Here is a 14,772-nt window from a genome sequence, read left to right on the forward strand (position 1 = left end):
TTAGTAGATGTCTTTTATGCAATGTAATGGAATATTTGGCCAGGTTATAAAGTGCATGGAGTGTATTCACTATGAACGTTCAAGGCGTGGTGTTCCAAAACGTGATTATGCACCTTACTTACCTTGTAATGGAAGAACGCAAAATTGACCATATCACGCCTGGTTGAGAGAAAATTAACCTTGGACCCAAGCGTCTTCCGCGGCAGTGTACCCTCAGCTTTTAAGACAATCTAACAGATAAAACCGGCACACCAGCAAATTTGATCACCTTCTGGTTTAACATACTTTTAATCTTAATTCTCTCAATTTCATGGATTTGACCGCTCTTTGAGGTAAGATGTTCGCCCTCGGAACTCATTTTTGGTTTTATTGCACCCATTTTGAAATCACTGGTGGTCCCTGTAATCTGATTGGCTCTAATTGGTGCGATTTATTCACGAATCGCACCATTTTTGCTTCATGTTTTGCATGTGGCAAATTTTGCAACTTTTGTTTCCAAAACTCCTATTCCCCCCTCTCCCGCCCTACGGGCTCGTGCAATTTTGTTGGTCTTTAAAAAAATCTTCTTGTGCTTATTTATTTCAAATTGAACTCGAAATCATGTAATTACCTATACAAATTGCACTCCACTCAGTTCAAGTACTATTATAAATCTATTATAATAAAGTTCGGATCTAACGCGCGTCGTCATTGGTGTAAAGCGTGCTCTATCAGAGTACAAAATATGGGGCTGAGCTGTCACGCCATGCATCTGCCAAATTGTAATATCTCCGATCTTTTCCGAGACTTCTCTCGGCTTTTTTCCGTTAGTTAAAAGTGAAATTTCGGAACAGGCGAGACGGCAACTCTCGACTGCCTCCCGTGTTTCTCCCTACGGAGCTCCGTATGTCTCCTGTTTCTCCCTACGGAGCTCCGCACGTCTCGTGTTTCTCTCCACACATCTTTAGTGTTCCAGCCGCTTCCTTTGTGCTTAACAACAGAACATATCTCTAGATCTTCGAGTCTTACTAAGGGATGGGTGAAGGATTTTAGAGGGATCACATTGTTTTCAGGGGTGAACGGAGGGGGATCGGTCGTCGCCAATAGAGTATGAAGGAGAAGTATAGAAAATTGACAGTCAATTAACAACTAATGAAGGGAAATTGTGAGAATATTGCAGATCCTTATGGGGTATAAGGCAAATTTTATTGTGACACAACCAAAATCCTTTGACCTTTCCCCCAAGAGAGTTGCATGTCTCATGGGATTACGTTGGTTCTGTGTTAAATTACTGTTGCCTTTCTTGACCACAAGTGCAAATCGATCGAATTTTCTCGAGGAACACGCGATCAAGTGAATGGATTTACACCTATAGATAAGGTGAGAGGGATCGCTAAACAATCTCAGTCTGTAATTTATGACATACTTCATGTGGCCTCCTATTCGGCTCGCTCTTGTTTGTACTAAATAACGGCTAGGCAAAGCGAAGGAGCATTCAGCGCACGAGAGGTTAAAATAAAAGGAAGTACTTAAAAAATGCATCCAGCATCGTAACGACTGATGATAAAATTTCAACAGCATATACTTTCATGGCCTTGGTTGGAAACTTAAGGAGATGAGATCTCATATCTGGGATCCTCCATCATGATCACAGACCCCATACCAAGGGTTATAAGGTAAGCGAGGTGGCATGAACGAGCCCTTTACAAAATGTAGGACGAAATTTGATAGATCCAAAAATTTTACACGTGGCAAATGAAGCAATGCTTCAAGACATGCCTTTGTATATACATAGACTAGCCTAACTAATCTTGCGCCACATGTGGAAAGCTGATAAGAGGCACTGCTTGTTCTGAAATGGAAAACCCCCTATTAGTTTAGTGATGAATTGGAATAGCGCCGGTGTATGGAATTGCTGATCAGTAATAAGTATTGTTTACTGCTTTATGAAAAAAATGAATGCTATCATGTCAATATGGATTAAAAAATTTGTAGGAGTTTTATTTTTTGGTTTGGCATACTTTACTGATTTTTAGGGTCAAATTTTTGTGCTTCGATGTGAGTGAAATTTCTGCTTGGAACAAATTATAATAATTGCAATTTTCTTTTCAAGGAGCAGAACATTGACAAGGGAGCTACATATAGCTGGAAACAGCACACCCTGGCATCTCATACCCAAACCTATTCACACCAGGAAACATGTTTTGTTAAATTGGATTTAACTGAATGAAAATCAGAAACAGAGAATTGAAAAACTAGATTTTCAGTAGGATTCGAATACTTGTTAACTTTTATTTTCAATGTGCTACATGTAAAGTTGACAAAAATTGCTTTTAGAGGAGACTGCTCTCCATTAAAAAAATATTTTGAGCCATTTTAAACTAAAAAGCCTTAATACATATGTAGGCTTTGGTGTGAATGAGGTATTGGAGAAATTTCACAGAATTCCAGAACCTTCAATAACTTTAATGGATTGATCAAAATGTTACCTCTAGACTCCTGCCTATATACTCACATGAGTTTTTAGGGAACTGCAAATACATCTGTGGCATTTTGATTTAATGTATTTTTTCTTTTGGATCTAATATATATGGATCAAGGGAAATCATACAATTCTGATTTTTCTGAAATTTCCAATTTGATCTGAAATTTTACAGGACATTATCTGAATAACCAAGCTGCCCTCATGAAGCTTAAGATAACCTTTGTGATTGAGGAATGGAGTCAGTCAACCAAAGGTGGTCGTTCCACCTTCATGAGACAGATGGCTATAGTGTTGTCTAGACTAGAAAATGTAGAAATTTGTATTTTAATTCCATATGCCAGTCCAGAGGATAGAGAAGATGCCCAAAAGTATAACATCAAGGTTTTTGAAGCTAAAAAGTATACAGGCTATGAACCAGTTGATTGTCTGCAGTTTCCTCCAGAAGGATTTAGTTCTGACTATATCATTTGTTATGGCATTGAGCCTGGACGTCATGGACAGGTCTTTAGGGATAACTATGGCTGTAAATGGGTACATGTGGTCCTGAGAAATGCAGAAGAAACAGCATTGTTCCAGAAAACCCCTGTTGCCATTTCCAAAGGGCAGGAACAGCATGAAACTGAGGTAGAATTGTGTAAGAACGCTGACATGGTTATAACAGTTGGCTCTCTGCTTAAAGAATCCTTTAATTCTGCTCTGCATCAGTGTAAGAAAGATCATATATTCAATCTTATACCTGGCATTTTTGATGAGTCTTTTTTCGAACAGCAGCAACACCGAAATTCAAAGACCTTTGAAATCTTAGTGTTTGGCAGAGGGAACACTGAAGACTTTGACCATAAAGGTCTTCATGTTGCTGCTGAAGTAGTGGCACAGCTTAATAAGTATGAGCCAAGTTATATTCTCAAAGTTGTTGGTGCCCCTGAGGGAGAACAAGAGAAACTGGCTGAGAGTTTGGAAGGCCTTGGGATCTCTCGTAGTCATCTGATTGTGAGAAGTTTTAACAAAGAAAGAACAAAACTGGCTCAGGTATTTTCAAAAGTGGATCTTGTTTTGATGCCTTCAGGTACAGGGGCATTTGGTCTCACAGCTTTGGAGGCATTGTCAGCAGGTGTACCAATCCTTATTACCCATAATTCTGGCTTGGCAGAGGCTCTAGAGGAAGTACCTTTAGGGCATGGCTGCATAGTAGATCAAGAAGCTGATTGGGCTGAACAAATCAAGCGAGTACAAAAACATCTGAAAACTAGATTAGAAGGGGCAAGAATGCTACGTGACAATTATAAAGAGAGATACTCTTGGAGTGACCAATGTGCTGCTTTTGTAAAGAAGCTTAGAGCCTTGCATTCAGGTTGAAATATTTGTTTGATATGCATTTACCAGAAATACAAGAACTCAACAAGTATCTAATAGCTGATTGGCACAAACCTGTTTATCATTTTGAAATAGGCACCATGACTTGAATTAATAAAAGAGTGATATAAAAAAAAATAGATGGATATTAGGGGGTGTTTTGTATCTGTGCAAATTGGATTGTTGCTGATTTCAGTACAATATGTATGTTTTAGTGCAAAGTTGTTTTGATTTTCATGTACTCAAAGACACCAATCCTTAAAATGGCCTTTGAAATAACACCAGATATCTAGCTTGCCACAAGAATCAAGGCAACAAATTACAGTTACTTACAAGGCTTAACACTAATACAGGTTTCACCTCTTTAGTTCCATTGTTATGATGTATGAGTTAAAGTACAGCTGCACCAACATATTTTATTCATGTGGGGTGTAGATAAATGACAGTCACACTGATACTTTGATTAGTTATCTTTGTGTAATTTATGCTATTCATTTATTGGTATCTAACAGGATGTGCTGAGGAAATGCAACAGGAGTCCCAAGGCAAAAGGCACTCAGCTCGAAGACGACTGGCAGGTATATACTCGATGGTCTATTTTTAAAGCATGCCCGAGCGTAATTAACACTCTGCATCCTTTGCATATAGAGCAGGTACATAACACCGAATTACACCAGATAACAAGGTTGCAAAAATATGCAACAAATTACAGTTACTTACAAGGCTTAACACTATTACGGGTTTCACCTCCTTAATTCCATTGTAATGTTATGAGTTGAAGTACAGCTACACCAACATACTTTGCTTGTGTGGGGCTTAGATGAATGACAGTCACACTGATACTTTGATTACTTGTCTTTGTGTAATATGTGCTATTCATTTATTGACATCTAACAGAACGTGCTAAGGAAATGCAACAGGAGTCCCAAGGCAAAAGGCATTCAGCTCGAAAGCAAATGGCTGGTATTATGACTCACTTGTTTATTTTTTAAACATGCCCTCACGTCATTCACACTCTGTATCCTTTTTATAAAGAGCTGTTATAAAACACTGAAATTACACCAGATAACAAGCTTGCCACAAAAATATGGAAAACATGAGAGTTATTTATCAGGCTTAACACTATTACAAGTTTCACCTCCTTATTTCCATTGTAATGCTATAAGTTGAAGTACAGCTGCAACAACATATTTTAATCATGCTATTCGTGCTATTCATTTATCGACATCTGACAGGACATACTGAGGAAATGCAACAAGAGTCCCAAGGCAAAAGAAGTTCACCTCGAAAGCGAGTAGCTGGTATTATTACTCACTTATTTACTTTTTAACCATGCCTTATTGTTATCAACAATCTGCATCCTTTTTGTATAGAGCTGGTACAAAACATTGAAATTACACCAGATAAAAAGCTTGCCTTAGTTCCATGCATTGTAATGCTATGAGTTGAAGTACAGCTACAACAACACATTTACTAATGTGAGGCTTAGAAAAATGACACTTGCACCAATACTTTGATTAGTTGTCTTTGTGTAATTTGTGCTATTCATTTATCAACATCTAGCAGGACATCCTGAGGAAATGCAACAGGAGTCCCATGGCAAAAGAAGTTCACCTCGAAAGCGAGTAGCTGGTATTATTACTCATTTGTCTACTTTCTGAACATGCCCTGGTGTTAATAACACTCTGCATCCTTTTTGTATAGAGTAGGTACAAAACATTAAAATTATGCTAGATAACAAGCTTGCCACAAAAATATGCAACAAATTACAGTTGCTTACAAGACGAAACACTATTAAAGGTTTCACCTCCTTAGTTCCATGCATTGTAATGCTATAAGTTGAAGTACAGCTGCATCAACGTGTTTTACTTATGTGGGGCTTAGAAAAATGACAGTTACATCAATACTTTGATTACTTGTCTTTGTGTAATTTGTGCTATTCATTTAATGACATCTAACAGGACATCCTTGCTTGCCACAAAAATATGCAACAAATTACAGTTGCTTACAAGGCGAAACACTATTAAAGGTTTCACCTCCTTAGTTCCATGCATTGTAATGCTATAAGTTGAAGCACAGCTGCATCAACGTGTTTTACTTATGTGGGGCTTAGAAAAATGACAGTTACATCAATACTTTGATTACTTGTCTTTGTGTAATTTGTGCTATTCATTTAATGACATCTAACAGGACATCCTGAGGAAATGCAACAGGAGTCCCAAGGCAGAAGAAGTTCACCTCAAAAGCGAGCGGCTGGTATTATCACTCACTTGTTTACTTTTTTAACCATGCCTAAGTGACTTATCAACACTCTGCATCCCTTTTGTATAGAGCTGCTACAAGACATTAAGTTACACATGATAACAAGCTTGTCTCAAAAATATGCAACAATTAAATTACATTTATTTACAAGGCTTAATTACCTCTATTACTGGTTTCACCTCCTTAGTTTCATGCATTGTAATGCTATGATTGAGTTGAAGTACAGCTGCACCAATATATTTTACTCATGTGGGACTTAGATGAATGACAGTCACACTGATACTTTGATTAGTTGTCTTTGTGTAATTTGTGCTATTCATTTATTGACATCTAACAGGACATCCTGAGGAAATGCAACAGGAGTCTCAAGGCAAAAGAAGTTCACCTCGAAAGCAAGTGGCTGGTATTATGACTCACTTGTCTACTTTCTAAAAATGCCCTAGTGTTATCAACACTCTGCATTCTTTTTATATAAACTAGGTTCAAAACATTAAAATTACACCAGATAACAAGTTTTCCACAAAAATATGCAACAAATTACAGTTACTTGCAAGACTTTTAAAACACTATTACAGGTTTCAGTCCTCCTTCAAGTTCCATGCATTGTGATGCTGAGTTGAAGTTCAGCTGCACCAGCATATTTTACTCATGTGGGGCTTATAGATAAATGACACTCACACTGATACTTTGATTGCTTGTCTTTGTGTAATTTGTGCTATTCCGCTATCGACATCTAACAGGACATCCTGAGGAAATGCAACAGGAGTCCCAAGGCAAAAGAAGTTCACCTCGAAAGCGAGTGGCTGGTATTATTACTCACTTGTTTTAAACATGCCTTAGAGTTATATCAATACTCTGCGTTCTTTTTGTATAGAGCAGGTACAAGACACTGAAATTACACCAGATGACATTATGCTTGCCACAAAAATATGCAACAAATTACAGTTACTTGCAAGGCTTAACATTATTACAGGTTTCACCTCCTTTTATAGTTCCATGCATTATAATGCTCTAGATTGAAATACAGCTGCATCAACATATTTTACTCAAGTGGGGCGTAGATGAGTGACAGTCACACTATAATACTTTGATTGCTTGTTTTTGTGTAATTAATGCTATTCATTTATTGACATCTAACAGGACATCCTGAGGAAATACAACAGGAGTCCCAAGGCAAAAGAAGTTCACCTCGAAAGCGAGTAGCAGGTATTACTACTCACTTGTCTACTTTTTAACCACACCTTTTTGTTATCAACACTCTGCATCCTTTTCATATAGAGCTGGTACAAAACATTGAATTACGCCAGATAATAAGGTTGCCACAAAGTATGAAAAAAATTACAGTTATTTTCAAGGCTTACCACTATTACAGGTTTCACCTCCTTACTTTCATGCATTGTAATGCTGAGTTGAAGTACAGCTGCACCAATATATTTTACTAATGTGGGGCTTAGATGAATGACAGTCACACTGATACTTTGATTAGTTGTCTTTGTGTAATTTGTGCTATTCATTTATCGACATTTAACAGAACATCCTAAGGAAATGCAACAGGAGCCCCAAGGCAAAAGTTCACTTCGAAAGCGAGTAGCTGGTATTACTCACTCGTCTACTACTCTTTAACCATACGTTACTGTTATCAACACTCTGCATCCTTTTCGTATAGAGCTGGTCCAAAACATTGAATTATGCCAGATAACAAGCTTGCCACAAAAATATGCAAAAAAATACAGTTATTTTCAAGGCTTACCACTATTACAGGTTTCAATTCCTTAGTTTCATGCATTGTTAAATGCTATGAGTTGAAGTACAGCTGCACCAACATATTTTACTCATGTGGGGCTTAGATGAATGACAGTCACACTGATACTTTGATTAGCTGTCTTTGTGTAATTTGTGCTATTCATTTATCGACATCTAACAGGACATCCTGAGGAAATGCAACAGGAGTCCCAAGGCAAAAGAAGTTCACCTCGAAAGCCAGTAGCTGGTATTATTACTCACTTGTTTACTTTTTAAACATTCCTTAGAGTTATCAGCACTCTGCGTTTTTTTTAGCAGGTGCAAAACATTGAAATTACACCAGATGACAAGCTTGCCACAAAAATATGCAACAAAGTACAGTTACTTGCTAGGCTTAACACTATACCCCTCCTTAGTTTCATGTATTGTGATGCTATGGGTTGAAGTACAGTTGGATCAACATATTTTTACTCAAGTGGAGCGTAGATGAGTGACAGTCACACTGATACTTTGATTGCTTGTCTTTGTGTAATTTGTGCTTTTTATTTATTGACATCTAACAGGACATCCTGAGGAGTCCCAAGGCAAAAGAAGTTCACCTCGAAAGCGAGTAGCTGGTAATTACTCACTTGTCTACTTTTTAACCACACCTTATTGTTATCAACACTCTGCATCCTTTTCGTATAGAGCTGGTACAAAACATTAAATTATGCCAGATAATAAGGTTGCCACAAAAATATGCAACAAATTACAGTTATTTTCAAGGCTTACCACTATTACAGGATTCACCTCCTTAGTTTCATGCATTGTAATGCTATGAGTTGAAGTACAGCTGCACCATTATATTTTACTCATGTGGGGCTTAGATGAATGACAGTCACACTGATACTTTGATTAGTTGTCTTTGTGTAATTTGTGCTATTCATTTATCGACATTTAACAGGACATCCTAAGGAAATGCAACAGGAGTCCCAAGGCAGAAGAAGTTCACCTCGAAAGCGAGTAGCTGGTATTATTACTCACTTGTCTACTTTTTAAACATTCCTTAGAGTTATCAACACTCTGTGTTCTTTTCGTATAGAGCAGGTACAAAACATTGAAAATACACCAGATGACAAGCTTGCCACATAAATATGCAACAGATTAGAGATAATTGCAAGGTTTAACACTATACTCCTCCTTAGTTCCATGCATTGTAATGCTATGGGTTGAAGTACAGCTGCATCAACATATTTTACTCAAGTGGGGCTTAGATGAGTGATAGTCACACTGATACTTTGATTAGTTGTCTTTGTGTAATTTGTGCGTTTCATTTATTGACATCTAACAGGACATCCTAAGGAAATGCAACAGGAGTCCCAAGGCAAAAGAAGTTCACTTCGAAAGCGAGTAGCTGGTATTATTACTCACTTGTCTACTTTTTAAACATGCCTTAGAGTTATCAACACTCTGCGTTCTTTTTGTATAGAGCAGGTACAAAACATTGAAAATACACCAGATGACAAGCTTGCCACAAAAATATGCAACAAATTACAGATAATTGCAAGGCTTAACACTATACCCCTCCTTAGTTCCATGCATTGTAATGCTTTGGGTTGAAGTACAGCTGCATCAACATATTTTACTCAAGTGGGGCTTAGATGAGTGATTAAGTCACACTGATACTTTGATTAGTTGTCTTTGTGTAATTTGTGCTATTCATTTATTGACATCGAACAGGACATCCTAAGGAAATGCAACAGGAGTCCCAAGGCAAAAGAAGTTCACTTCGAAAGCGAGCAGCTGGTATTATTACTCATTTGTCTACTTTTTAAACATACCCTTGTGTTATCAACACTGTGTCCTTTTATATGGAGCAGGTACAAAACATTTTAACAAAATCAACATACCACTATATTTTTGGACATTCTTTAAATATCTAAGAAAACAATTCCTGGACAGTATTATTTCATAGTTATGACATATTCAATGCGAATACCTTAATAGGGGTATTTCCATTTTGTGAAAGACCCTGCTGAGGATCCATAGCAGTGCGCATCAAATGTAGATTCCCCTTTCATATTTGGGAAGCAACATTAAGGTGACTTACTTTTAAAATGAAGGAACCATGTAACTTTACATTCCTTGGAAATCTGTGGATTTCATATATTGGTGTTTGTCACCCAGATTGCTATTAGATCTGTTCCAGGGAAATGTTTATCTCACTTTGGACACTTGTTACAGGGTGATCAGCAAACTAATTAATTACTTATCATTTTAAGGGGCAAAATCATTTGTGGTTTTGACAAAGCAGGGCTTTAATTTGCAATTGTTTTGATTGCCATGGCAATTGCCTATTTGGCCATCAATTATCTTGTGTTTGCTGGTTGTGCATGACATGTACTAGCCAGCTGTAACATTCTTCAACGAGGGATAAACAATTTTGCATAGTACAATCCTTATTGAAGTACGAGGTTTACATTACCAAATAGTACTATTATCTCAAAGACATTAAGTAGTATGGTCAGCACTAGTCGCATTCTTTCATCCCACAAAGTTTTTTTCTTAACTAACGTAGCAATTCGGCTATAAGCCGAGCGATTTTTTCCGAATATTTCCAAATTTTGGCCGAAAAAGGGTTTCGGCTTGTAGCCGAGATCTTTTTGAGATCAAAACATAAACACTATGTAAAGGACACTACACACGATCAGATTCGGCTTACAGACGAATATCCAACTTGAAAAAAGCTAAGCACGAACTTGTTTCCGTTGGTTACTGACTTTATCATTGGTGGTGGCCCCTAAAAGGGCCGTTTCTTTGAAGTGAGAGAACAGATATGCCACCGTAGGTCATAAATCTTCCTCTTCGCTGTCTGTCTCGAACTTGTTAGCAATTTCGTCTTGTGCTTCATCGTCCCGGGCTTCGGGTATGCCTTCCATCTCTTCCTGTAGCACAAAGGGCATCATCTTCTGTTCCATCGAATGCTTTTGAAGTGCCACAAACTTTGAAGGACTTCTGAACCATCTCCACGGGAATTTCAGCCTAACTATCCCTGATCCAACGAAGAAGCATGTTACAGGTTGAGGGTTTCTTCTTTCCTGCAGGCGTGTATTAGTCTTGTATTCAAACGGGCTGCTGATGAGTCAGGTCAAGTACTTTCATTTAAGATTCTCTTTGAATGACTTGTTCAGGCAACGATCGAGTGGCTGAAGAAGTGGAGTCAGCCCTCCTGGTGTTACTCCGACATCAATGTTCGACGACGAAGGAGACTCTTCACTTGTTCGGTGAGGTGGTCTCCGAAGGAATCCCATACCAGGAGGAACTTTTCATTGGGAGGACTACGCGGCAAACAAAACTGGGAACTGAATCAGGTCTCTCCGCGTTCGCAATCTTTTGAAAACGACTTTAGGCGGCAGTTTCGTACCATCAGCAGCAACAGCCAGAGCCACGGAAAAACTTCGCTTTTCAGGACCGTATGACTTGACGGAAACAGAACGGCTTCCACTAAATTCCAGAGTTCGAATTGAGGCACGCGTGAGGCGCGCATGAAGTCAAGGGAATGAGTTATTATTTGCGCTCCCACCCTGTGCGTGACTTGCGCTCGCCTAGTACTTATCTCCATTTGCCTGAAAAATGCAACAAATTATGCCTGTTCTGAAGGATGAAACTCTTAAACTTTAGTTCTTTAGACAAACTAGTTGGCAAAAGGAAATGCAAACACAAAAAATATCACATTTTTACCCTAACCTTTTCATCTCTCTTACTTACATACTAGCTTCTAGTTCCACTGAAGTTAACCTAGAAAAGGAAAGGGGCTCAGCTGCCAAAAAACCTAAACGTGTTGCAATTGGAGAACCTGGAACTTCTGGGGTATCCAGCACTAGTAAGACAAGGAAGTTTAAGGGTAAGGACAAAAGGAAAATTACATTTTCAGTTGATTAATTATGCAATAGCATGATATTTTAAGGATCGGTCATGTAAAATTTCTTTGCAGACTTGAAAAACTTTCAATCTCTCCCAAAACAGTTTTTTTTGTGTTTAATTTTTACTGACTCACCATCAGTTATACCCCCCACTAGCTGTCACAACATAAATCAACTCTGATCAGTTTTATTTAACATATCATACCTGATAATAAGAGGAATATGAGAGTGAATATGTATTTGTATAAACAAAGGTGTTTTTCATCTTGTCACGAGCGTGGGACAAAGAAAAAATTCTGAGTCCCCACGAAGAGTCGAAATTTAGACCTTCCGATTCCGCGTTCCGAATTCGAATGCTCTACCACTGAGCCATAGAGACTGTGCAGTGAGTGAGGTCTATTACGAAGTTCATATGACACGCCTCTTGCATACTGCTAGGATCAGCAATGTCGATAGCGTTATGTTTTTAAATAAAAAAGAGAGATGGTTAGTTTTGAGCTCGGTAAAGAAATAACCAAAGAATAAGAGGGAGGGGGGTAGGTTTCTAAAGAAACTGTGGTGCTGCGTCGGTGAGAGAGTATAACAGGTAATTTTGTGTTAACAACTGAATTGAAAACGTAGGTTGGTCACCGTAAAGAGCTTGAAGGCTGACGTTTCGAGCGTTAGCCCTTCGTCAGAGCGATTGGAGGAATTGTGGGTTTTGTGTGAGTTTATATGCAGAATATGGAGCTACGCTGTTGGTAAGATATGGTGAACTGCCTTGATGTATGGAATGGCCGCAAACTGACATATGCTGTTAAGAATGATTAGAGAGATTAACTGTCTATAGCTAGCGACTGGTTTGGATGCGTCCTTGTCATTTCTTTCTACGTTGTGAAGGTTTTCTCGGAACTTTTAGCAATAAGTACAAGGTATGAAGTACATGATACTGGCAGAGGTACACGTAAAGTAATCACTAATCTTAATAGATCTCTTGGGTCCCGAAATTTTCTCTACGTTATGAATGAAAGGACAGGTTTTGCATTGTGAGCGAGCGCATTTAAAAGTTACAGGTTGGTCATTGGTTTGATATGAACTTCTCACCAAAAAGTTGCTTATCATTTTTTTGTCACGTTCGAATGAAATAACCAGTCTCGCTCCCAACAGGGCTCATCTCAGGACCAATATGAACAATCTGGTCCCAAACATTATAAATAAACATGGGGTGTAAAAACCCCAACTGGCTGGAGGCAGGCTGCAGTTGGCCATATACAAAGGACAGCCAAGGAGCTGAACTCAAGGAACCATTGAAGAACAATCCAGTTAGTGGCAGGGTGGAGGGCTTGTTTCCAGGACCACCAGACTACAAACCTGGCGTCCTTACCACTTGGCCACCCTGCGTCCACAATACCTGATGGAAAATCTCTGGCATGATAAAAAAAATGCCTTTGCTCTCTTTCCCATTCCCCCTTTAAAAAATATAACTTGCGATGAGTGATTTTAAAATTTTTACTGAGTCACAGTAAGTAACAAGTAAGCTGGTAGTCTTAAAATAATTAACACTATTTTTTTATATTCAAGAGGGAGTAGTAACTGGTGATGACCTTCAAACACTTGGCAAAGCTATTGGTGTCAAGTGGGATCGACTGGCACGTCGACTACCTGGAGTTACGGAAGATGACATAGAAGAAATTGAAGACAGCCGTAAGACTTTGTCTCAAAGGGGATTTCATATGCTGAAACTGTGGAAAACAAACAATGGGGAAGCTGCAGACTATAAGACTTTGTATAATGCATTAGTCCATGAGTTGGTACAGCGGAAAGACTTAGGAGAAAAGTATTGTTTAGAATGATAATATCTCATAGATATTAAGACATTGCTCATACTGTAGCCTGGCAGTTATTTTAAAAAGAGATGGCTACAAGGTGGAAAGAAGAGATAACTTTACGAGTTACCAATAAATTCCAGTTGGTTATTTATTGTAAGAATCTAGTGACTACTTAACCTTGATTTAAATCTTTTTATCGATAGCCTTTTTACAACATTGTACAACATTTTTGGTGTGTTTTGCTGAGTATTATACACGCATTTGATTGGATCTATAGGAGGACAGACTCTTACGTATATGGAGGAGAAGGTGAAACTTCGCTTAAGAAAAGTCCTTTAAAATAAAGTTGTAGTATTTTACATAAACTAACGTCTCTAAGTTTTTTTTTAATGTAGCCCACTATATATACTGTCTTTGAAAACAAAAAAGGACTGCTTGTTTGGAACAATTAGGTCACAAGTTGCCCAAGCTGTGAGATGATCATCTTGGGAAGTACAAGCGTCATGGCGAAATTATAAGAGTTTGTATGGGAACTTTTACGACCGCCCTTTGGATTAAAAAATAAGTCAAGTTCTCAATGAAAATACCTCACCTTACTCCCACAGTGCATCGCTTGTTATCTGACCGCTTACTGTGTTGAAAAGAAACCATTTTAGCAAGTTGTCCATCAAGGCTGCACGCTCCATTTCCGCACGCGCGAACCGAGAAGCGAAAAATCCAAGCTTAAAATGACCGTGCGGCTACAAATCCAATGCAGAACCCGTGAAAATATACTGTAGTTTCATTTCATTAGACTACTAACTCAATCTTCCCCGTGAAAGCGACTCTAAGCCGCAGTTTGCTTCCCCAAGTCCAAAAGTTCCTAACGACCCCTGCGCACAACACAGCGGTCATACATAGCGCATGCGTAAATTTATCAAAACAACTTGGCGGACTCTCTAACACCTGTCTGTCTTACAGTGAGGAAGAAAAGGTTAAATTCCAACTATTCCGATGCACAGGACAAATGGAAGAAGGACTTTGGAGACAGTTTAAATCTTGGTCTTGTTTATTGTGAAATATCGCGACTGTTTTACCCATGGACGTCGAAATCAGTGAGCCGTGAACAGAAACTTTAAGTAAAGGTTACAAAAGTGACAGAACACATGTCAACTGTAGGACTCACCAGCCACTTGCATGTACTTAAAAATGGCTCAATATCCTGTTGTCTGTTTTCCTATAAGAGCTCCAAACTGGAGGT

General features: G+C 38.5%; 1 protein-coding gene across 34 annotated transcripts; it reads left to right on the forward strand.

The window, feature by feature from the left end:
• The first annotated feature begins 1,069 nt into the window (after positions 1–1,069).
• Positions 1,070–13,897, forward strand: LOC113686425 (uncharacterized). 34 transcript variants are annotated; one of them, XM_089195691.1, is made up of 19 exons: positions 1,070–1,359; positions 1,558–1,655; positions 2,637–3,815; positions 4,330–4,395; positions 4,715–4,780; positions 5,053–5,118; positions 5,381–5,449; positions 6,008–6,073; positions 6,417–6,482; positions 6,820–6,885; positions 7,220–7,285; positions 7,611–7,673; positions 8,004–8,069; positions 8,386–8,439; positions 8,766–8,831; positions 9,153–9,218; positions 9,542–9,607; positions 11,577–11,705; positions 13,285–13,897. In XM_089195691.1, the coding sequence occupies exons 3-19, from the start codon at positions 2,666–2,668 to the stop codon at positions 13,554–13,556; spliced, it is 2,463 nt and encodes an 820-aa protein (XP_089051817.1). In that variant the 5' UTR covers positions 1,070–1,359; positions 1,558–1,655; positions 2,637–2,665; the 3' UTR covers positions 13,557–13,897. The 34 variants fall into 34 exon arrangements, with proteins under 34 accessions (XP_089051817.1, XP_089051829.1, XP_089051818.1 ...); XM_089195692.1 differs by having other exon boundaries at positions 1,083–1,359; positions 2,093–3,815; XM_089195693.1 differs by having other exon boundaries at positions 1,083–1,359; positions 5,384–5,449.
• The last annotated feature ends 875 nt before the right edge of the window (positions 13,898–14,772 follow it).

Source organism: Pocillopora damicornis, chromosome 2 (assembly GCF_964200805.1).
Source record: "Pocillopora damicornis chromosome 2, jaPocDami1.2, whole genome shotgun sequence".
NCBI lineage: Eukaryota > Metazoa > Cnidaria > Anthozoa > Scleractinia > Pocilloporidae > Pocillopora > Pocillopora damicornis.

Bases quoted from the DNA above. Each gene is read 5' to 3' on its own strand.
- LOC113686425 (XM_089195691.1), top strand. From the start codon at position 2,666: ATGAAGCTTAAGATAACCTTTGTGATTGAGGAATGGAGTCAGTCAACC. The intron at 6,886-7,219 runs GTATTATTACTC...GACATCTAACAG, and splicing joins ACCTCGAAAGCGAGTGGCTG to GACATCCTGAGGAAATACAA. The intron at 7,674-8,003 runs GTATTACTCACT...GACATCTAACAG, and splicing joins ACTTCGAAAGCGAGTAGCTG to GACATCCTGAGGAAATGCAA.